This window comes from Arachis stenosperma, chromosome 6, assembly GCF_014773155.1.
Source record: "Arachis stenosperma cultivar V10309 chromosome 6, arast.V10309.gnm1.PFL2, whole genome shotgun sequence".
Classification (NCBI taxonomy): domain Eukaryota; kingdom Viridiplantae; phylum Streptophyta; class Magnoliopsida; order Fabales; family Fabaceae; genus Arachis; species Arachis stenosperma.
This window is the reverse complement of record NC_080382.1, coordinates 142,244,970-142,269,277: the sequence shown is the minus strand read 5'-3', so window position 1 is coordinate 142,269,277 and position 24,308 is coordinate 142,244,970. Positions and strand designations below refer to the sequence as shown.

General features: G+C 32.5%; 1 protein-coding gene across 2 annotated transcripts; it reads left to right on the top strand.

Annotated features, from left to right (window-relative positions):
- Nucleotides 1-635: 635 nt before the first annotated feature.
- LOC130932540 (linoleate 13S-lipoxygenase 2-1, chloroplastic-like) lies at nucleotides 636-23,508 on the top strand. 2 transcript variants are annotated; one of them, XM_057861879.1, is made up of 8 exons: nucleotides 636-961; nucleotides 1,748-2,037; nucleotides 2,622-2,841; nucleotides 15,551-15,874; nucleotides 16,637-16,722; nucleotides 16,823-16,927; nucleotides 17,230-17,801; nucleotides 22,578-23,508. In XM_057861879.1, exons 1-8 carry the CDS (start codon nucleotides 676-678, stop codon nucleotides 23,335-23,337), a joined length of 2,643 nt encoding a protein of 880 aa, XP_057717862.1. In that variant the 5' UTR covers nucleotides 636-675; the 3' UTR covers nucleotides 23,338-23,508. The 2 variants fall into 2 exon arrangements, with proteins under 2 accessions (XP_057717862.1, XP_057717861.1); XM_057861878.1 differs by having other exon boundaries at nucleotides 2,622-2,862.
- The last annotated feature ends 800 nt before the right edge of the window (nucleotides 23,509-24,308 follow it).

The window sequence follows — 24,308 nt, the reverse complement described above, 5'->3', positions numbered from 1 at the left end:
TTTCAAATTTTATAAAATTATATTCACTTTTTTCTATTAATATGCATAATAATTAACAGTTATTTTAGACCAAACGTAGTAGAGTTGCCTTATTTGACTATTTAAGATAAGGGGAATGCTAGGGGGACAATGACTTTGTTGAACAATATGAACAACCACCAATCAAATAAAAACACACTACACCTCCAAATTAACTCTTTAAATTTTAATATTAAAATAACCATCCGTACACTAGTAAAATGAACATCCGATATATCTATTGTTTACATTGTTTAATATTTTCATTGTTCACCGATACTTTTCCTTAAGATAATTAAGCACGTATATGAGATACACAACCTAAATTCTAAAAATATATCTATTTCTTCAAATATTTTATCAGTATTATTTTTTGTATTGTTGACGGTATTTTTTAATTTAACAGATTAATGACTAATTTATTATGGATTTGAGTTCTATTTAAAAATTTGATGTTGGCTAATGAATTACTGCATACACAAAATGAGATTCGAACTCCCGACACTTATTTAACCTGACGAATATCACTTAATAAACCCAAGTTGGTTGATTAGTATTATTAATTAACCAATCACAAAGCGATAAAGATTGCACCTTCGCCCTTATATATGCATAATTGGTACGTACGGCATCAAGAACTAACAATAACATAAAATAATGCAAGTACATATAAACTCTCATCACTTTTCCTTAAGAACTTATTACAAAGGAATTGAAAAAAAAGGTGGTAGCAAAAGGGTGTGGGGTGTGTTTCCTTCAAGAAGCAAAGTTGTTATGGCGAGTAGTGATGGAAACAACAACACAAAATCTTCTCAAAGGGTGAAAGCCATTGTGACCTTAAAACAAAATGGTGGTGGTCTTCTAAATGGAGTTGTTGATGGGATTGATGAATTGGTTGGCAAAACACTTGTTTTGGAGCTTGTGAGCAATGATCTTAATCCAAGTAACTCCAACTTTCTTTGCTTCTTTCTTTGCATCAATTATATTATTGGATTCATTGAGAATAATTATTATTATTATTGGTTTTCTTTAATTTACACTTGGTAAATGATTTCTTCCATTATTCCTTCCTATTCTTTCCCCTTAAATAGTTGAGTTGCTTTTATTTTTTATGAGGAAATGAAATGATTATTGCATTGGAATAATAGTATTATAAAGAAAAATGCATAGATTGATCATATCTCATAGCAAAATGTGAACTTGCTTATGCCTTTTTCTTTGGGGGGAGGGGGGAGGATGAAATTTGAAAGAGATATATTAATGGAGATGAAATTTGATGGCTTCATTGAAAGAGAAATCTTAGGTTACCCAAATAAGGATAGAAGTCTTTCTTATTGTTTGTATTTGGCATGAAATTATTATTTTTTCCAAAAATTTAAATTAATAAAAAGAGGCATATAAATTGTTATATTTTTAATACATCTTTTTATGTAAGAATTTATATTTCTGGAATCATTTCTCCTAAAACACATTAATAATTATATCTTTAGCCATATTTTTATTTTTTGAAAAAAAATATAGCATTTTAAATAAAGAATAAAGCTTCATTGCAATGATAAACCCAAGTAAACAATATTTTTTTTATGCTAATATATATATATATTACATAAAAATTTAAATTATAAAAGTTTTTTCCCATCAAAACAGAAAAAAACTTTTAATTTGCAACTCTCTTGTTTTTACGGTTTTACCCTTCTAATAATATAACCTTTGGTTTCTATGAATGAAGAGGTGAACTCAGAGAAAGGGACCACCATAAAAGGTTATAATGTGCACAAGACAAATGAAAATGAAAATAGTGAAGTTCTTTATGAGGCCTCATTTGAAGTTCCACCAGAGTTTGGTGACGTTGGTGCTGTTCTTGTTGAAAATGAGCAACATGAGGAGTTGTTTCTGAAGAGTATAGTAATTGATGGTTTCCACAATAATAATGGATCTTTAAACTTCACATGTGATTCATGGATTCAACCCAAGAATAATGATAAGGCTTCTAATAAGAGAGTCTTCTTCTCTAACAAGGTTAGAATAGTAAAATTGCATTTTAATTAAGAATGTTTATTTATCATGTTTGTGATTGAAAACTTTACACTACCTAAAATTTAATTTCCATGTTAATTATTCTAAAATGAAAGCCCCACAACCTTTCTTCTTAAATTAGATGCTTCATGGTAAAAAATAATAGTTTATTCAATAGAATAATAATCCTTTAGATAAAAAAAATTAAATAATATTAAATAATTATTTTTTTTATCATTAATAAGTTTAATTTTGTATACTAAAAATTTACCAAATTTTTTATACATATAGTAATAAGAATTTAATTTTGATTAACTGATAATGTAAAACGTTTTACATAGTTATATAATTATATCCGTCTTTTTTTAATGTTTATTCATGCAGTCAATGTGAAATGTAGTTATTTTTGTTAATATAGGATTAAGTAATTAAATGTACGTATAAAACTACTTTACATTAACAGTGTATCAAAATTAAATTTATAGTTATAATTAAATTAAAAAAAGTCGTTGTAGGGTCAATTAATTAATTAATTAACCTATATATATACATGTGTGTTTGTAAAATAAAAATACATGCACACATAGTGTTATTTACCATCAGAAACACCAAAAGGATTGAGAAAGCTGAGAGAAGAGGAATTGGAGGAACTAAGAGGGAATGGAGAAGGAGAAAGAAAGAGCAGAGATAGAATATATGACTATGATGTGTACAATGACCTTGGTGACCCTGACCTCTCCATTCAACTCAAGAGACCTGTTCTTGGTGGTTCTAAACACTATCCTTATCCAAGAAGGTGTCGCACTGGTAGGCCTCACTCTAATCAAGGTATCCCATTTTTTTTTATTGGAGTAGAAATTATATCAAAATATCTAATAATATGAATTAAAGTAGATGTATGTATGTCATACAATAAATGTACCTATCACTTTTATATTGTCCTAGGTTTTTCTCAAATTGGTTAAATTAAAAGTAAAAATTCAAGTGCAGTCGACTTCATGTGAAGTTGATAGTCGAGAGTCGTTAGATAAAAATTTAGTCAAATCAGTTAAATTATCTAACGGCTCTCAGTTATCAACTTCACGTGAAGTCGACCGCACCTGAATTTTCACCTAAATTAAAATATGTATAATTAAATTAATAATGATTTTATTCGTATGAGAAAAAAGTGGTGCTTATTTAGATACTAATTTTTGTATCATTATTAAATTAAATTAAAGTATGAACTTATTTGTATTTTCAATTATTTATCTGCATGGTATAAGAGCTTTTATAACCTAATAAAGTGTAAAATTTGAATATTATTTACTCCAAATTAAAAGAGAGAATTTTATTAATTAGTATAAGGCCAATAAAAATTTAAAAGAAAGTTTATGCAAAAATTTGTAAATTCAAAAGAAGCTCTTGTATGAAGAATATATTAAAGATATAATTATTATCCCTTTTTTTATCCGTTTAAACTTGATGGTTTCAGTGGCTAAGAGAAGGGGGGTTGAATCTTAGTCCCCTTTTCGATGCTAATACTTGCTGACCTTCAGAGAAGACTTTTCTGTTTTTGCTCGTCAATAGACACGAGCAACTTTGTTTTGTTTCGTCCCTTGCCACGAGACTTTTCTTTTTGTCTCGTCACTTGGCACGAGATAATTCTGGTTTTTGCTCCTGTGTATTTGAAAACAGAAATGGAGTAGAAAGTAGAAGAAGATGGCACCCAGATATATCCTGGTTCGGCTGCTAGGTGCAGTGCAGCCTACATCCAGTCTCCATCACAACCATGATGGAATTTCACTATAATCAATCTGATTACAACTTGTAAAGTGCTAACCCAACTTACAAGGGGATTCCCACAGAATCATGATACACAACATAGATGAACAAAGGACCTCTAAGACATCTATGGCTTTTTCTTTTAATTTTGCACTCTCTGCCTTTTTCCGCTCTATGGCTTTTTCATTACAAACCTCACTTGTTTGCCTTTTTCCATGAGACTCAAGACATGACAAAATTAAACAGAAAAATACAAAACAGAATACATTGAAGGAGAAGAGAAATCTGTTAGCTCAGGTAGCTCTGAGAACTCTGTGCCTTGCACTCTCAAATTTTCTCCTTGCTTCAAACAGTGGTTGTTCCCCCTTTTTAAGGAAGAGGAAAGCCTCCACACTTGAAGCCAAAACCGAACCAACTTTCTTCCTCCTTCAACAAACACAGAACCGGTTCGGCCACACAGAGAGAGAGAAGAGATAACCATGCATTAACCATCATGCAATTACCTCTAGTCCTTTCTTGATCATCACCCTTCATCAATCCGGGCTCTCCATCCTTGGCTTGCTCTCCAAGATGGATTTCTGGCCCTTGATGCTTCATGATGATGATGACTTCATCTGCTTTAATCTCTGCCTTCAACCATCACTTCGCCACTCTAGCTACTCCCTGTGGTGGTTGATCAGAATCAAAGACAAGCCATGCTTCAAGAATCTCTCCTCTTGGCCGAATCTTCAGCGTCCCTTTTTGAGCATGAAAGGCTCAAGATTACCTCACCAAATCTAACCACATTTGGTGAAAATCTCAGCCACAGCTCATCTTTCTTTTAGTATGTTTTCTTGCCATCATTAGCTTGATGGTCTTGAGGCATGCAACTTCTTCTTTTTCTTGGTTGAAGAACATTTCTTCCATTGTTTCCTGGACAAGGACCGAACAAAGAAGAAGAAAGAGATGAGAGAGAATGAAAAGAATCTGAAGAAAAGCAATGCAAAGTGGTTAAGCAAATTAATTAGGAATAGCTTGCTTTTACTTCCCTAACATAGAGTGGCGTGTTTGACATAATAGCCATCAATCAATTCATCTGAATTTTCTCTCTCATGTTCCCCATGCATTATTTAACAATGTAATAGATTTTGAAATCCATCACATGGTTAAAGGCTTGGTTCCGTTGGAAGCACTATGCTTTCATTTTTCCTTTTGTTTCGGACCAAGAATGGAACCTATTATCACTTAATATAATTTGGGCTTATGATCAAAGCTGGCCCATTTAGATAACATTTGCTTTCCTGATAAAATTGATTTCGGATCAAGCATGGAAAGCACACAAGAAAGCATTTGTTTGGGCTTGCAACAATAATATTTATTCTGGCCCAATTATAACTAGCTTTAAACACAAAGCTGAAACAATAATGCAACAGTTGGACTTTGTTAATTTTCTTTTGTTTTGGCCCAGCATAAAATCTACACAACAAAATTATTAATTAAGCAAATATGAATTAAGATCAAATTAATAATTTTGTAATTTAATATTTTAATAATGTTTATTCATCATCAAAATTTAATAAGAGTTTTCCAAACTCATCAATCTCCTCCTTGATGACAAACATTATTAAAATTGAAATGGAAAGAAATTTAAAGATTGAGTAAGGAATACTCCCTTCGATTTGAATTTCTCCCCCTTTCAAAATGTCACATGGCTCCCCCTTAATATATGCAGTTTTACCAAGGGAAGCACTAACCTGTAATATTTAAATCAAGCTTCAAGTAACAATGTTATTTAGCATTTTTATACATGATGCTAAATGCTTGATTTATGAGCAGTTTTAATTGATAATCAAAACTCATTTGATATCATAAACTGATTTACTGCTCAAACTTACAAAAAGTATCCAAATATTTTTCGAACATTTTCCTGTTTAGGATATCAGAGCAAAACAACATGATGAAGAATATTTGAAGAACAAAACAAGGCAGTTTTGATATTTTTACACAAATTAAAGGAACTGCCAAAAATAAATTTTCAATCCAACAAGTTTATCAATGATGAATCAACAGCCAGGCATCAAAATAAATCAAACATCATTATAAACCAAATGCCAAAATAGACTAATCATGATAAACAAATGCAGTTCAAACAGCAATGACCATATTAAAACAAAAGCAATAGCACCATGCTTTCTTTGAACAAGGGTAATCATAAATTTTCAAAAATTGAAAATTTCAACCCCTGTTCCCCTGTTTTCCAGCCCCTGTTTCGTTCCAATTTTAATTTTGGAACCTAAATTTCCTCCCCCTTTTGTCATCATGGGGCACCTGCACAAAATGTGATTACATAACAAAATATTTAAAATAAAACAGTGAAGGTATATCTCAGTATTCCTAGAGCAGTGAGTATCAAGTCATGCTTCTACAAAAAACAGATTGAGCCTAATGGAGCCAATATCAAACAGAATAAACACAAATGCTAATCATCAGAGAAATGAAAGTCTTCTTCCTCAGCGCCTCCTTCACTATCATCTCCCAAATCCTTAGTAAGATGTTCCAGCATCAGGTTGACTCTTTCTTTGCAGTTTTTCCAAGCTTTCTCACTCTCATAAGCTTGCTTGCGGGCCTCTTTGTGAGATCGAAACATCATGTCTGTCATGTTTGAAAATTCTCCCAAAATCTGTTGGATGGATCTGATTGTTTTGGTAGATTCTGGCCTGCCTTCATGGTCACTATCCGATGCAGTTTTTCGCCCTTTGGTTTCCTTAGTTGCTCCTCCTCCTCGGATTGTAGACACCTCGTTTTCTACCTTCTCATTTAACAAATCAACTTTAAAGTACTCAAAGATTCTAGTTAAAAACATACCATAAGGCAGGTTAGCCTTTTTGGTGCTTCTAACAGAATCCCACATGTGCCTAATCATGATGTAACCAAAGGAAATAGGGGTAGAGGTAACCAAAGCAAACAATATGAGACAGTCAGAAAATGTTACTCGGTTGTGTGAGCCGCTTTGGGGAGTCAGAATATGAGTGATGATTCGGTGAAGCAAGGAATTGACTGGTCCAAGAGCTTTGTGAGTTGGAGTGGTTCCATGCAATCCGGAAAGGTTTGTGCAAATGTGCTGGAGAACAGTTTTGTGAGAAACGCCGACTTGTGTGTCCCATTTCTCCACCATGTATGCTCGCGGTCCTTCATCCTTGAAGCCCAGGGCCGCTCCAATTGTCTCAGCATCAAGGGCTATTTGAACCCTTTTGACATAGGAATGAAGGGTGCCGTCAATAAGTCTCATATTAGCATAAAACTCTCGAACAAGACCTGGGTAGACTGGTTTCTTGATGAGGAGCAGAGGCTTCCAGTTGAGGAGTTCAAACAGAGAGGAAATGTTGGTATTCTTGAGATTTTTGAGACTGACAAGATAGGTGGTGCACAAATGACGCTTCTCCATAACCTCTTTGTGAAACTCAAAAGAAGTACAGGAGTTAAATCTGCTTGGATCAAAATGAGAGTGAGTCTTGCCATACTTGTCTCGGAATTCCATGGATTCCAAGTTTGGAGGTTCAGTAGTGTCATTGAGTGCAAACCCTTGATTCTTTTGTGAGCTTTTTCCAGGGGTAGACTTCTTCGGTGATGAGGGTGGAGGTGAAGGAGTGGGAGAAGTGTGAGACTCTTGCTCTTCTTCTTCAACTACAGGTTTCTTGTTCTTGCCTCGGCCTGAACTTTTGTGGGCAATCACCTTTTTTCTCATGGTGGTTGTTTGTTTGGACGGTGGTGAAAGAGAAGATGATGAGGTTGAATGAATGTGAATGTGAGTATGGGTTTGAGGCGTTGATGGTTTTTGAGACAGAAGAATTCTTTCACTCTTTCTTGGCGCGATTTTCTTTTTCATGGTAATGGAGGAATGAAATATGAAAGGGTTGATAGCCGAGTTGAGTGGGAGAGAAGCAAGGTGGGTGACGCATTAAATGAGGCTTGGAGAGAGAATGATGGAAATAATGATCATTAGTGGGCGGTTAATGACCATTATGGGGTGGTTATTACCCAAAAATATGATTTCCCTTTTTTTTTTTAACTTTTGAAATCTAAAACTGAAAAGTTGTTGCCTTAAATCAAGGGATTAGATGGAGAGAGGGATTTGATTTGACAATAACTACTTCCAAAAGGATATGGTGACACAAGAAAGAAGATTCTTATTTGTATGGAGAGATAATTAACAAAACTGTTATTGTGGGGTCATAGAATTTTGGTGGGGCCCATAAAATTTTGAAATCTGCGTTGCCTCCCCCTTGACCACAGCTCTTCCATTGTGCCATTATTTTCATCTCGTCCAAACCTACGAGCAAAACTGAACAGAGTCACAAATTCACAGATTTTCAATGAAACTTAAATCAAACATTCCCAAACTTTTTCTCAAGGTATAGAATCTGTCTTCACAGGGAGGTTTTGTAAAAATATCAGCAATTTGGTCTTCAGATTTTACAAATTGAATATCAATAGTACCCTTTTGCACATGTTCCCTAATAAAATGATATTTTATCTCAATGTGCTTAGTTCTTGAGTGCAGAACAGGATTTTTTGAAATGTTTATAGCACTCATATTGTCACAAAATAAGGGTATACTATTGATTTTTAATTTGTAATCTTCCAATTGTGTTTTTAACCAAATTAATTGTGAGCAACAAGCAGATGCGGAAACATATTCGGCTTCAGCAGTGGATAGAGCCACTGTGGCTTGTTTCTTGCTTGACCACATGTTGAGTGAGCTTCCAAGGAAGCAACACATGCCGGAGGTGCTCCTTCTATCCACCCGATCTCCCGCATAATCTGCATCACAAAACCCTACTGCACAAAAGTCATCAGATTTAGGATACCATAATCCATAATTACAAGTTCCCTTAATGTATCTAATGATGCGTTTAACAGCCGTAAGGTGGGATTCTTTTGGATGTGATTGAAACCTTGAACATACACCCACACTTTGGACTATATCCGGTCTAGAGGAGGTAAGGTACATGAGTGAACCTATCATTCCTCTATACCTTGTTTCGTCCACATCTTGGCCATCATCATCTTTTTCAAGTTTAGTATTGGGATGCATAGGAGTGCCCATTGATTTGGAATTTTCTAGGCCAAACTTTTTAATAAGTTCTTTTGCATACTTTCCTTGGTGAATAAAAATACCACTAGGAGTTTGCTTAATTTGGAGGCCAAGAAAGAAAGTAAGCTCTCCCATTAAACTCATCTCAAACTCACTAGTCATGAGTTTTCCAAACTCTTCACACAAAGAAACATTGGCCGAACCAAATACAATGTCATCAACATAAACTTGAACAAGAAGGATATCATCATTAGATGCTTTAATGAATAAGGTAGTGTCGGTGGTTCCCCTTTGAAAATGATTTTCCAACAAGAAGGCACTAAGCCTTTCATACCAAGCTCTTGGAGCTTGTCTAAGACCATAAAGAGCTTTAGTTAACTTAAAAACATGATTTGAAAATTCTTTGTGTTCAAAACCGGGGGGTTGAGCCACATACACTTCCCTATCAATAAAACCATTAAGGAAGGCACACTTAACATCCATTTGAAACATTTTGAAACCCTTATGGGCAGCATAGGCAAGAAGCAATCTAATTGCTTCCATTCTCGCTACCGGAGCAAAAGACTCATCAAAATCAATACCTTCTTCTTGATCGTAACCTTGGGCCACTAATCTAGCCTTGTTACGAACAACTTGTCCATCCTCACCAAGTTTATTTTTAAAAACCCACTTAGTACCCGTTACCTTCTTACCATCCGGATGAGGTACTAGTGTCCAAACCTTATTCTTGTCGAATTGAGCAAGCTCCTCTTGCATTGCTTTGACCCATGATGGATCCTCAAGAGCTTGTTTGACATTGTTGAGCTCTATTTGTGACAAGAGAGCAAGATTGCTAGGTTCGGTTGGCCTTTTGGTGGATGATCTTGTTGTTACTCCTCGAGAGGGATCACCAATGATGAAGTCATGAGGATAACCCTTCATAGACTTCCATTCTCTAGGCTTTCGGACAAGTGTTGAGCTTTGATGAACTTCTGGTGGTCTCACTGTTTCAGTTTCTCGTCCCTGCTCAGGAGACAAATTGGAAGTTTCTCCTTCAATCTGACGAGACAAAATTGGACTGGCAGATTCTTCATTCTGGACAGATTTGGGATTTTCTTTGCTTGTTCCGGCTCCTTCTTCATTTGAATCATTATCTATCACAGTACTGGGAATTAAGTTAGAATCACAAAAAGTAACATGTATGGATTCCTCTATTGTCCTATGCTCTTTGAGATAAACTCTATAAGCCTTGCTTGTGGTGGAATATCCAACAAACATTCCTTCATAAGATTTTGGATCAAATTTTCCAAGGTTTTCCTTATTGTTAAGTACAAAGCATTTGCATCCAAAAACATGAAAGTACTTAAGATTAGGAGGGGTTCCTTTCCATAGCTCATAAGGAGTTTTCTTTAGCCCTTTTCTAATGATTGTTCTATTCAAAATATAACATGATGTGTTCACAGCTTCAGCCCATAAAAATTTAGGAACTTCGTTCTCACATAACATTGCCCTAGTCATTTCTTGAAGGCTTCGATTCCTTCTTTCAACCACCCCATTTTGTTGGGGTGTTCTAGGGCATGAAAAATTATGAGAAATCCCTAAGTCATCACAGAATTTTTCAAAATCTTGATTTTCAAATTCTCTTCCATGATCACTTCTCAAATGGGCAATTTTCAAATCCTTTTCATTTTGAATTTTCTTGCAAAGGGTGGAAAAAGCATAAAACGCATCATTCTTATGAGCAAGAAAAAGTACCCAACCGAATCTAGAGTAATCATCAACCACAACAAGACCATAATGTTTACCTCCCAAACTTTGAGTTCTAGTAGGACCAAAAAGATCAATATGTAACATTTCCAATGGCCTTTTGGTTGAGATTCCATCTTTTAATTTAAAAGAGGATTTTACTTGTTTGCCCAATTGACATGCATCACAAGTAAGATCCTTGTCAAACTTGATGTTTGGAATTCCTCTAACCAAATTCTTTTTAACTAGCTTAGAAATTTGGTACATGCTAGCATGTCCCAACTTTCTATGCCAAAGCCATTTTTCAGTTTCAAAAGATGTAAAACATGTTACATTTTGTTCCTTTAAATCCTCAAGAGTTAATCCATACACATTGTTGCATCTCTTGGCTTCAAATAAAATATCCCCAATTTTCTCACAAACAACCAAACAAACAAATTTTTTAAAGATAACATCAAAACCTAAATCACACAATTGACTAACACTAAGTAAGTTATGTTTCAAACCATTTACAAGAAGCACATCATTTATACAAGAAGAAAAGTTTTTACCAACTTTCCCAACAGCCACTATTTTTCCTTTTGCATCATCACCAAAGGTGACAAGTCCTCCATCATACTCATCTAGCTTTATGAAGAATGTTGTCTTTCCGGTCATATGCCTAGAACATCCGCTGTCCATATACCACATGTTCTCCTTTCTTTTGGATGCTAGGCACACCTACAAAACAATGCTTAAGAGACCTTAGGTATCCAAATCCTTTTGGATCCTTTTACGTTAAACCATCTTCTATGTCCTAAGCCATTGTAATAAAAAACAACTTTACAAACTTTATCACCAATCATTCTTTCACCAAAGAAACATTGAATAGGAAAGTGTCCATTTCGATTGCATAGCCTACAAAATCTTGGAGTTGCTGTTTTGTTAAAGTAGGTTGGGTTTTGATACTTTGTATCATTTGAAGATGAAGCAATGTTTTCAAAATGTGATTTTTCAGATTTATAAAACCCCAACCCAGCTTTATCATAAAGAGGTTTTTGACTAGCCAAGATTTGATTCAAGTTTTCAGAACTTTGGGTGAAATTGGCTAAGTCTTCTTTAAGTCTTTTAACCTCTTTAAGCAACTCTTCATTTTGCTTAAAACAATCTGCATATGCAAGGACCGAATGGTCACTTTCACAACCTCTAACTTGAGCTCTTAACTGCTTATTCTCTTCAACAAGATCACAAGCAGTTTCGGCCTCTCTCACTTTTTCTTTTAGAAAACTGTTTTCAGCTTGAAGAATGGTGATTTGTTGTTCAAGTTCTTGATTTTCCAGCAGAAAGCATCTTATTTTTTCAGAAAGGTGGTCTATCATAAGATGAAGATCTTCAGTGTCAGGGTTATGAAAGACTACCTGATTTACATGATCTGCCATAAGGCATTGTTGAGATTTGGTTTCTGATTCTTCATCATCATCATCTGAGTCGTTTTCCAACTCTTCCCATGAAGCCATTAGTCCTTTCTTCTTTCCTTTTCTTGGCTTTTCTTCCTTCTTCAATTTGGGACAATCAGATTTGTAATGCCCCATTTCCTTGCAATTAAAACAGATTACTTTGCTAGGGTCTTTCTTCATCCTCCTTGAGCTGCTGCCTTTGCCTTTGAGCTTTGCCATTTTCCTGAATTTTTTTGCAAACAACACAAACTCATTTTCAGAAGAGTTATCACTGGATTCATCATCCAGAGGGTTAGTCACAGAAGAAAAAGCAATTCCTTTCTTTTTTGAATCTCTTTTCAAATAGGAGTTTTCAAAAGCAAGAAGATTTCCTCTCAAATCATCAAGTGTCATGGAATCTAAGTTACTACTCTCAGAAATAATTAAGGCTTTTGTTTCCCACTCTTTTGTGAGACATCTCAACACTCTTCTCACTAGCACAGATTCTGAATGTGTGATTCCAAGAGCATCTAAGCCAACAGTGATGATATTGAACCGTTCAAACAGTTCATCAATGGACTCTCCTTCCTTCATTGCAAACATCTCATATTCCCTGTTTAACATGTCTGTCCGAGTTTTCTTTACAGTGGTAGTTCCTTCATGAGTGATTTGCAACTTGTCCCAGATTTCCTTTGCCGTTGTGCATCGTGATACTCGTCGGTACTCCTCAAAGCTGATAGCACAGTTGAGCAGATTGGTTGCCTTGGCATTTAACTCCACCGTCTTCCTATCTTCCTCGGTCCAGCTTGCTTCTGGTTTAAGAGAGATTACTCCTTGAGCATTTGTGGTAGTTGGAAATTTAGGACCTTCCAAGATGATCTTCCAAAGTCTGTAATCCACGGCTTGTACAAATATCTTCATTTTCTCCTTCCAATAGGTATAATTTTTCCCATTGAAGAGGGGAGGTCTGTTGCTTGATTGACCTTCAGCCAGATTGTATGATAACACATTTGTGCCACTGTTTTCTGCCATGAGGATCTTTACTCCAAGCTGCAAAGCTTGATCTCTTTGAGACCAAGCTCTGATACCAATTGATGGTTTCAGTGGCTAAGAGAAGGGGGGTTGAATCTTAGCCCCCTTTTCGATGCTAATACTTGCTGACCTTCAGATAAGACTTTTCTGTTTTTGCTCGTCAATAGACACGAGCAACTTTGTTTTGTCTCGTCCCTTGCCACGAGACTTTTCTTTTTGTCTCGTCACTTGGCACGAGATAATTCTGGTTTTTGCTCCTGTGTATTTGAAAACAGAAATGGAGTAGAAAGTAGAAGAAGATGGCACCCAGATATATCCTGGTTCGGCTGCTAGGTGCAGTGCAGCCTACATCCAGTCTCCATCACAACCATGATGGAATTTCACTATAATCAATCTGATTACAACTTGTAAAGTGCTAACCCAACTTACAAGGGGATTCCCACAGAATCATGATACACAACATAGATGAACAAAGGACCTCTAAGACATCTATGGCTTTTTCTTTTAATTTTGCACTCTCTGCCTTTTTCCGCTCTATGGCTTTTTCATTACAAACCTCACTTGTTTGCCTTTTTCCATGAGACTCAAGACATGACAAAATTAAACAGAAAAATACAAAACAGAATACATTGAAGGAGAAGAGAAATCTGTTAGCTCAGGTAGCTCTGAGAACTCTGTGCCTTGCACTCTCAAATTTTCTCCTTGCTTCAAACAGTGGTTGTTCCCCCTTTTTAAAGAAGAGGAAAGCCTCCACACTTGAAGCCAAAACCGAACCAACTTTCTTCCTCCTTCAACAAACACAGAACCGGTTCGGCCACACAGAGAGAGAGAAGAGATAACCATGCATTAACCATCATGCAATTACCTCTAGTCCTTTCTTGATCATCACCCTTCATCAATCCGGGCTCTCCATCCTTGGCTTGCTCTCCAAGATGGATTTCTGGCCCTTGATGCTTCATGATGATGATGACTTCATCTGCTTAATCTCTGCCTTCAACCATCACTTCGCCACTCTAGCTACTCCCTGTGGTGGTTGATCAGAATCAAAGACAAGCCATGCTTCAAGAATCTCTCCTCTTGGCCGAATCTTCAGCGTCCCTTTTTGAGCATGAAAGGCTCAAGATTACCTCACCAAATCTAACCACATTTGGTGAAAATCTCAGCCACAGCTCATCTTTCTTTTAGTATGTTTTCTTGCCATCATTAGCTTGATGGTCTTGAGGCATGCAACTTCTTCTTTTTCTTGGTTGAAGAACATTTCTTCTATTGTTTCCTGGACAAGGACCGAACAAAGAAGAAGAAAGAGATGAGAGAGAATGAAAAGAATCTGAAGAAAAGCAATGCAAAGTGGTTAAGCAAATTAATTAGGAATAGCTTGCTTTTACTTCCCTAACATAGAGTGGCGTGTTTGACATAATAGCCATCAATCAATTCATCTGAATTTTCTCTCTCATGTTCCCCATGCATTATTTAACAATGTAATAGATTTTGAAATCCATCACATGGTTAAAGGCTTGGTTCCGTTGGAAGCACTATACTTTCATTTTTCCTTTTGTTTCGGACCAAGAATGGAACCTATTATCACTTAATATAATTTGGGCTTATGATCAAAGCTGGCCCATTTAGATAACATTTGCTTTCCTGATAAAATTGATTTCGGATCAAGCATGGAAAGCACACAAGAAAGCATTTGTTTGGGCTTGCAACAATAATATTTATTCTGGCCCAATTATAACTAGCTTTAAACACAAAGCTGAAACAATAATGCAACAGTTGGGCTTTGTTAATTTTCTTTTGTTTTGGCCCAGCATAAAATCTGCACAACAAAATTATTAATTAAGCAAATATGAATTAAGATCAAATTAATAATTTTGTAATTTAATATTTTAATAATGTTTATTCATCATCAAAATTTAATAAGAGTTTTCCAAACTCATCAAAACTTTTAGAAATAAATAAATCATAATATATTTTTTTCACATAATTTGCATGTACTCCCTGATTTTTGTTTTAATTTATTTTTTGGATGCTTTTATGTAATTTAAGAAGTTATTTGCTTTCTGTTGAGATGAGAGCTACTCTCAAAAGAACTCAGCAGCAATTTTTGGGTCTAAAATATATAGTACTAGTAATTTTTAGAATTATTGGGATCAACTTAATTAAAATAAAAAATATATAATTCTGAATTTAAATTTATTTATATATAAATTAATAATTTTTATATAAGATGCTCACATAATTAAAATATTCGAATTAATAAGAATAGAATTTAATTTTGATATATTAATAATATTTTATACAATTATTATTTAATTATATCTATTATTTTTAATGATATAATCAATAAAAAATTAATTATTTTTACTAATATAATATTATGTATTAATAAAATATATACTTGAAAAACTGTCTTATGTTTAATGTGCATCAATATCAAATTCATTTAAAAATATATATGACCTAACTGATTTATTTTTTGTTTTTTTTTTTTTTTTACTGAAAACAGATCCTTTATCAGAGAAGAGAAGTGGAAGTTTCTATGTTCCTCGAGATGAAGAATTCGGTGAAAGAAAGCAAAAGCAATTCACAGAAACCATAGTATCATCAGGTGTAAGTGCAGTCTTAAAATCCTTGGATGCAATTTTCACAAACCTGAATATTGGATTTCCAAGCTTTGAGGACATAGATTCTCTCTACAAAGAAGGCTATGAGTTACCACCTCTTCATGCAACTGCTTTGAATATCATCCAAAAAGCCATTCCAACTTTCTTCAAACCTGCTAATCACACAGACAATCTTTTGAACTTTGATGCCCCACAACCATTTAAAAGTAAGTACAATATTAATATATGGTCTGGGTTAATTGTCAATTTGATATTGAAAGATTTAACCGCGGATAAAAAGGTTATTAAAAATGTTATCAACAAAATAATTATAAATGATTTGAAAATGTGACAAAAATAATTAATAATGATTATATTTTTTGTAAATGATAAAAAATTTGTATTTAACAAATATCTTATTTATTTGATTTGAATTTTTGTAAAAATATTTGAATAAATATTTAGAAGGTGTACAAAAAAATTCGTAATAAAATTTGATCTTTAGATTTTTTTATTTAAAAAAAAATTCATAATAAAAAAATTTTTTAAAAAATTTATTTGATATAAAATTATCAAATTTTAAAAATGAAAAATCTTATTTTTTTAATAAGGATGGTAAAAACTTGTATCAAAATTTGATTTCTACAATTTTTTTAGAATATATATTTAATATTTAATTTTTTTATCGCATTTTAAAATATTTTAGATACTTATTTGTCATTATCATCTTTTAGAGTTATTTTTGTTAGCAATATAAATTTTTAAATACTATTTTAATAATTTACTTTATATGATTTTATCTTTATCGTAAGGACATAATTATAAAAACAGTAAAAATAATAAAATTTTATTTATTAGTTTTTATAAAATCCTAAAAATAAAAAATAAAATATAAACAAATGCGAATCAAACACACTCTAAAATGCATTGATGCATTCTAAATCTTTAAAATTATTGAGATGATTTTGAAATAATCGTTTGAATTGTAGGGGACAAATTCTTCTGGCTCTCAGATGAGGAATTTGCTAGGGAGACTTTGGCAGGTGTCAATCCATATAGCATCCAATTGATCAAGGTATATTTAATTTGTTTATCCCTTTATTAATTATTTCATGTATATATTATATATATTCATGCAAAAACAATTAATTATCAAATTTTCAATATTTAATTAGGAATGGCCATTGAGGAGTAAACTAGATCCCAAAGTGTATGGTCCACCAGAATCAGCTATTACTAGTGAAGTCATTGAGTCACAAATAAGTGGCACAGTTGAACAGGTACCCATCCAAAGTAATTAATAATATTATAATAATTAAAATTAGGTAAAAACTCAGGTGCAGTCAACTTTACGTGAAGTTAATAGTTGCAAGCCGTTAAATAATTTGACTGATTTTATTAAATTTTCATCTAATAACTTTCAAATCTCAATTATCAATTTCACATGAAGTTGACTGCACCTGAATTTGCATCTTAAAATTAACGAGTAAAACTATTAAAATACCAGTATTTATTTAATGTGAAATATTATATACATAATTAATATGAGTAAAAGCTAATATTATTTAATTAATAAGTATAGGCAATAAGTGAGAAGAAGTTGTTCATGTTGGACTACCATGACTTACTATTACCATATGTAAGCAAAGTAAGAGAGATTGAAGGGACAACACTGTATGGATCAAGGACAATATTCTCACTAACAAGCAAAGGAACATTGAAGCCACTTGCAATTGAGCTCACTAGACCACAAATCAATAACAATGGACAATGGAAGAGAGTGTACACTCCTTCTTCTTCTTCTTCAACTGAACTTTGGCTTTGGAGGCTTGCAAAAGCTCATGTAGTTGCCCATGATTGTGGAGTTCATGAACTTGTTAGCCATTGGTTAAGAACTCATGCTTCAGTGGAACCATATGTGATAGCAACAAAGAGGCAACTAAGTGCAATGCATCCAATAAATAGATTATTGGATCCTCATTTGAGATACACTTTGGAGATCAATGCCCTTGCACGACAACTTCTTATTAGTGCAGCTGGCATCATTGAGCTTTCTTTCTCTCCTCAGAGATATTCAATGGAGTTAAGCTCTTCAGCTTATGATCAGCTTTGGAGATTTGATTTGCAGGCACTTCCAAATGATCTTATTCACAGGTATATATATATATATATATATATATATATATATATAATCTATTCTTCTTTCATTACCCTTTTATTTAAGAGTTATGTTTGGATAAGTTTTAAAGTTCTTCCTAGCGTTTAAATAGTCCTATTTAAGTTTTTAATGTTTTAAAATTGGATCCATGTTGTCCTTTTGTTAGAGATCTGTTTGACGGCGGGACAAAATTAAAATGATTTTAAAATATTAAGAACTTAAATAAGATGAAAATGTTGGGGACAAAAACGATAAATACATAAAAGTAAATTTTAATTTTATCCTTTAATAATATCACTTTTTTACGATTATTCAATTATTTTTTAATCACATCTAACTAAATTGCACTTAATCGCATTATTTTCATTCTAAATAAATTTATTTTTTATAATTCTACTCTTAAAAATTTTAATCATTATGAAATGTTTGTAGAATGATCAGTATATAAATTGGTGAAAGAAAAAAAAAATCAGTATGATACATATACAATAAAATATAGATTGTACTTTTTGTTTCTAATATATCGAAATTCTTTAATATTTAATTTAGTTAACCTTTATTTTTAATTTTATCCTTTAATAATATTAATTTTTTATAGTAGATAATTATTCAATTATTTTTTTAATTTTACTCTTAATCACGTTATTTTTTTTAAGTGAATTTATTTTTAGAGTAAAGTATCGTTTTTGTCCCCAACGTTTGGGGTAAGTTCCAAAGTTGTCCCTAACATTTTAATCGTCCTATTTAAGTCTCTAACATTTTAAAATTGACTCAATGTTGTCCTGCCGTTAGGAATCCGTTAACAGAGTTGACGGCGGGACAAAATTGAGAAGATTTTAAAACGTTGGGGACTTAAATAGGACAAAAACGTTAGAGACAAAAACGATACATAAAAATAAATTTTAATTTAATTTTATCTTTCAATAATATTAATTTTTTACTGTACATAGTATTCAATTATTTTTTAATTCCATCTAAATAAATTACACTTAATCACATTACTTTCCTTTTAAATAAATTTATTTTTTTATAATTTTAAAGAATTTTGATACATTAGAGACAAAAGATATAATTTATATTTTATTGTATATATATTATTTTTTCTTTTCTGTAAGTTTATATACTAGTTATTCTACAAATATTTCATGATAATTAAAATTTTTTAAGATTAAAATTATAAAAAAATTAATTTATTTAAAATGAAAGTAATATGATTAAGTGTAATTTACTTAGATGTAATTAAAAAATAATTGAATACTATGTATAGTAAAAAATTGATATTATTAAAAGATAAAATTAAAATTTATTTCTATGTATCATTTTTGTCCCTAACGTTTTCATCCTCTTTAAGTCCCTAATGTTTTAAAATCGTCTCAATTTTGTCCGGCCGTCAATTCTGTTAACGGATCCCTAACGGCAGGACAACATTGAGTCAGTTTTGAAACGTTAGGGACTTAAATAGAACGATTGAAACGTTAGGGACAACTTTGGAACTTACCCCAAACGTTGGGGACAAAAACGATACTTTACTCTTATTTTTATTAAGAGCAAAATTAAAAATAAATTAAGTAATTATTTTTTGTAAAAAAATTAAAATTATTGAAAATTTTTTTATTAAAAAGTTAAAAATAAAAATTAATTAAATTAAATATTAAAGAAGTTCGGTATATTAGAGACAAAAGGATATAATTTATACTTTATTATATATGTACATACTCTTTTTTTTTCTTTCCTAAAAGTTTATATATTAGTCATTCTATAAATATGAGTAAAAATTTTAAATTAGTAATGCAATTCATTTCGTTAAAATTCATTATCATTTTACTTGATTTTGTAGTTCTTTTAAGAGTAACGTATTATTTTTGTCTCCAATATTTTCGTCTTATTTAAATTTTTAACGTTTTAAAATTATCTCAATTTTATTCCACTATCAATTCCATTAATAGATCAATTAATGACAGGACAATTTTAAAATGTTAGGAACTTAAATAATATAATTTAAATGTTAGAAATAACTTTAAAATCTATTCCAAATGTTAAGAGCAAAAATAATCCTTTATTTTTTTTTATATAACAATAATGTATGATTTCTGTGGATTCAAAATTATTGGTGTATTCAATTAAAATAAACTTTCAAAGTATATTATACGAGTCATATCTTTTCATAGGTTGCGAAAAACAATTTTATCTTATATGAAAAATATTTTGCAATTACAAAAAGTAACATGATTTTTTTTGCGACACATAGTTACTCTAGCTTTTCGCAGGTGCAAAAGACAGATAGCCCATATTCCTATTCATTCCTAAATCCTAATCACCTATTTTAATGATTACACCAACTAAAAAATCATTTATGTATGATTTGCTGTTATTAATTAATTTTTGACTTTTGTTTCCCTTCTAAAATTACCATTTTTTATTAAAAAATCTCCTGTGATAATTTCTTCCTCAACTACAACTTAAAAACCAATAATTGACAACTATAAAAACTAGGACAATTTTTTATGGTGAATTTGAATTCTTTTTTAACTATTTACATAATATACTTTAAGAGGATAAAAAACACAAGTTGAAAATGTAATTTATTTTTATACAAGAAAATATAGGGAGTCAATACATGTATCGTATAATGTATATAATGGGTGATGGTTTCAGTGGCTAAGAGAAGGGGGGTTGAATCTTAGCCATTTTTTGCTTGCTGACACTTGCTGAACTTTAGATGAGACTTTTCTGTTTTATCTCGTCCCTAGTCACGAGACATTTTCATTTTGTCTCGTCACTTGGCATGAGACATTTTTGATGTTGCATCTTGAACAATAAAAACAGAATTGGAGTAGAAAAGAGAGAGAGAGAAGATGACACCCAGATATATCCTGGTTCAGCTGCTAAGTGCAGTGCAGCCTACATCCAGTCTCCATCACAACAATGATGAAATTTCACTATAATCAACCAGATTACAACTTGTAAAGTGCTAACCCAACTTACAAGGGGATTCCCACAGAATCATGAAACACAACACAGATGTACAAAGGAACTCTAAGACATCTATGACTTTTTCTTTTAATTTTGCACTCTCTGCCTTTTTCCGCTCTATGGCTTTTTCTTACAAACCTCACTGTTTGCCTTTTTCCATGAGACTCAAGACATGACAAAATTAAACAGAAAAATACTAAACAGAAAACATTGAAGGAGAAGAAGAACTGCTAGCTTAGGTAGCTCTGAGAACTCTGTGCCTTGCACTCTCAAATCTTACTCCTTTTCTCCTTGAATCAAACCATGACTGTTCACCTCTTTTATAGAGAAGTGACGCCTTCATAGTTGAGACCCGAACCCGAGCTCAGTTTCTTCCCTTCAACAAAAAAACCGATCCGGCCATACAGAGAGAAGAGGTAACTCATGCAAAAACCAACATGCAAATACCTCTAGTCCTTCCTTGGTCACCACTCTTCATCAATCCGGGCGCTCCATCCTTGGCTTCCTCTCCAAGATGGATTTCTGGCCCTTGATGCTTCATGATGACGATGACTTCATCTGCTTCAACTTCTGCCTTCAACCATCACTTCGCCACTCTAGCTACTCCCTGTGGTGGTTGATCAGAAACGAAGACAAGTCACGCCTCCAAGATCTTTCTGCTGGCCGAATCTTCTTCTTTCTTTTTGGGTATGGAGGATCCGAGATTAACTCACCAAATCTAACCATATTTGGTGATTATCTCAGCCACTACATACTTTTTGTTTTCTTGCCATCATAGTGATGGACTTGTAGCTTGTCCTTCCTTCCTTTCGGTAGCTTACATTTGCTTCCATGGAGGCCATTGTTTCCTGTGTATTAACCAAAGAGAGAAGGAAAGAGATGAGAGAGAAGAGAGAGAAATTGAACATTGACTAATGCAAGATTGATAAAGCAAAATAAATGTTCACTTCCCTTTACTGAGTAACGTGTAGCTCAATGATGTCCATCAAATCAAAGTTACTCCTATTCTCTCTCATAGTTCCATGCAATATATTGTAATTAAATGAATTTTGGAATCCATCTAATGTTTGAATCCTTGGATCCGTTGAAAGCAATTTGCTTTCTTCCTTCTTTGGTTTCGGATCATGCATGAGGAACTCTTATAAAATATGGGCTTGATTGCAACAATATTTGATCTTGGCCCATTAATAACATTTGCTTTCCTGATAAGATTTGGAGCATGCATAAAACAAATGGAAAGCATGTAACCCACTTGGGCTTAGAGCAATCAAAACCATTTGGGCCCAAGTAACATTAAAACAGCCATTTTCATTTTATTATTAAAACCAAGGCTGAATGTAAATTGGGCTAGCACCATTTTCTTTTTATTTCGGCCCAATATATACAACCTGCAACAAAATTATTAATCAATATATTAAATAAAGATCAAATTAATAATTTTGTAATTAATTATTTTAATAATGTTTAGTCATCACAAGTATTAATTTAGAGTTTTCCAAACTCATCAATGGGGATTAATTTGTGTGATTAATTTCAAGTATTTTAAATTAGATGTTCGATTCAATAGGATATCATATGTTTATTATCTCTGGTACCCGACTTGGATGGTTATTTTGGATAGTATAAGTGTATTGTGTTTGATAAATTAATAATATTTTATTCTGAATTCATATTGAGCTAAATAAACAGTCCATTGTAAACATTATACAGATAGATACTTCATTGGCTCTTTAGCGGGATTCGTTTTATATAAGCAGCACTCATTTATTTGATATAATTTATTTATTTTTTTCCCATAGAGGAATGGCAGTGGAAGATCCTAATGCAGCACATGGTCTAAAGCTAACAATTGAAGATTACCCTTTTGCAAATGATGGTCTCCTCATATGGGATTGTCTCAAAGAATGGATCACAGATTATGTAAACCATTACTATCCAAATCCAAGCACCATTGAATCTGATGCAGAACTCCAATCATGGTGGAATGAGATCATAACCATTGGTCATGGTGACAAGTCTAGTGAACCATGGTGGCCAAATCTCAAGACACAAAAAGACCTCATTCACATTATTACCACTATATCATGGGTTGCTTCAGCACACCATGCTTCTGTGAACTTTGCACAATACATGTATGGTGGTTATTTCCCTAATAGGCCTGCAATTGCTAGGATCAAAATGCCTGATGAGGACCCTTCATTGGAAGAGTGGGAAAATTTCATGACCAATCCTGATCAAACCTTACTTGAGTGTTTTCCATCACAAATTCAAGCACTTTTGGTTATGGTCATCTTGAATTTGCTTTCTGATCATTCACCTGATGAAGAGTACATTGGACAGTTTATGGAGCCATCATGGGGTGAGGATCCAATTATAAAATCATCATTTGAAAGGTTTAATAAGAGATTGAAGGAGATTGAAGGGATCATTGATTCAAGGAATGGTAACATTGATTTGAAGAATAGGCATGGAGCTGGATTAGTGCCTTATGAGCTTTTGAAGCCTTTTTCAGGGCCTGGACTCACCGGAAAGGGTGTTCCATACAGCATTTCCATTTAATCATCTTTAATATTCACTACTAATTATTGTTTATTTTTTTTGCAAAACTACTATTTAATTTGTAGTCCATTATTGATTGTTTGTTTATATGCAATAATTTGATTGTCGTCTGATGATCAATGTAATTATCTGACTTATATCAAGAATAAAGTTTAATTATTATTACAAGAATCTAATTTTGATACCCTATTAGTATAAAATCATTTTATACATGTATTTAGTAGGCTAATTATATAATACTGTATTAACAAAAATAACCGTTTTTATATTAATCACGTAAATAATCATCTAAAAAATAGTTGTGATTGTGCGATTGTATTAAACGTTTTATATTATTTATCTATGTAAATACAAGATTATATATTGAAGTCAACTCGAAGACTTTTGAGTCTTCGAGATTATTCATAAAATACAGGCTTATGATCTTTCCTAGAAGAGATTGATGCAACTAATCAGCTTTGAAAATTTTGTTTAAGACCTTGAGTAAAAAAAATAAGGCACTAAATAATAATATATTTCCCACTCAAATTAAACAATACAACTTTTTCGTGTTACTCTTTTCCTCGTTTACAAACCTTTAAAAATGCCAGATGCAAAGAATGTAATCATAAATTAAATAATGTCACAATAACATTAAAATTAAACATTGATAAAGGTTATTTTCAAAAAAAAAAAAGAATAAAAATTAAAACATATATAAAGGCCAGGTCTTATTATTAGTCTAAAAATATACTCTGTCAATTTAAAAGGCTAAAAAATTTGGTTAGTCCACATGACGATTGCATATGAAAATTATAGAAATTTGGGATTTGGAGTTTTTTAGAAGCAAAAAAAAAAGATTTTCTTTTTCTTTTTATTTTTATTTTTTCTAGGTGCGAACAGTATTTTTTTATTCTTTTTAACAAAAAAAACTTTTGTAAGGAATGAAACATATGTATTATTATTGTTATTATTATTAATTTTTTTTCCTG

Bases quoted from the DNA above. Each gene is read 5' to 3' on its own strand.
- LOC130932540 (XM_057861878.1), top strand. From the start codon at position 676: ATGCAAGTACATATAAACTCTCATCACTTTTCCTTAAGAACTTATTAC. The intron at 2,038-2,621 runs GTTAGAATAGTA...ATGCACACATAG, and splicing joins GAGTCTTCTTCTCTAACAAG to TGTTATTTACCATCAGAAAC. The intron at 16,723-16,822 runs GTATATTTAATT...ATATTTAATTAG, and splicing joins ATAGCATCCAATTGATCAAG to GAATGGCCATTGAGGAGTAA.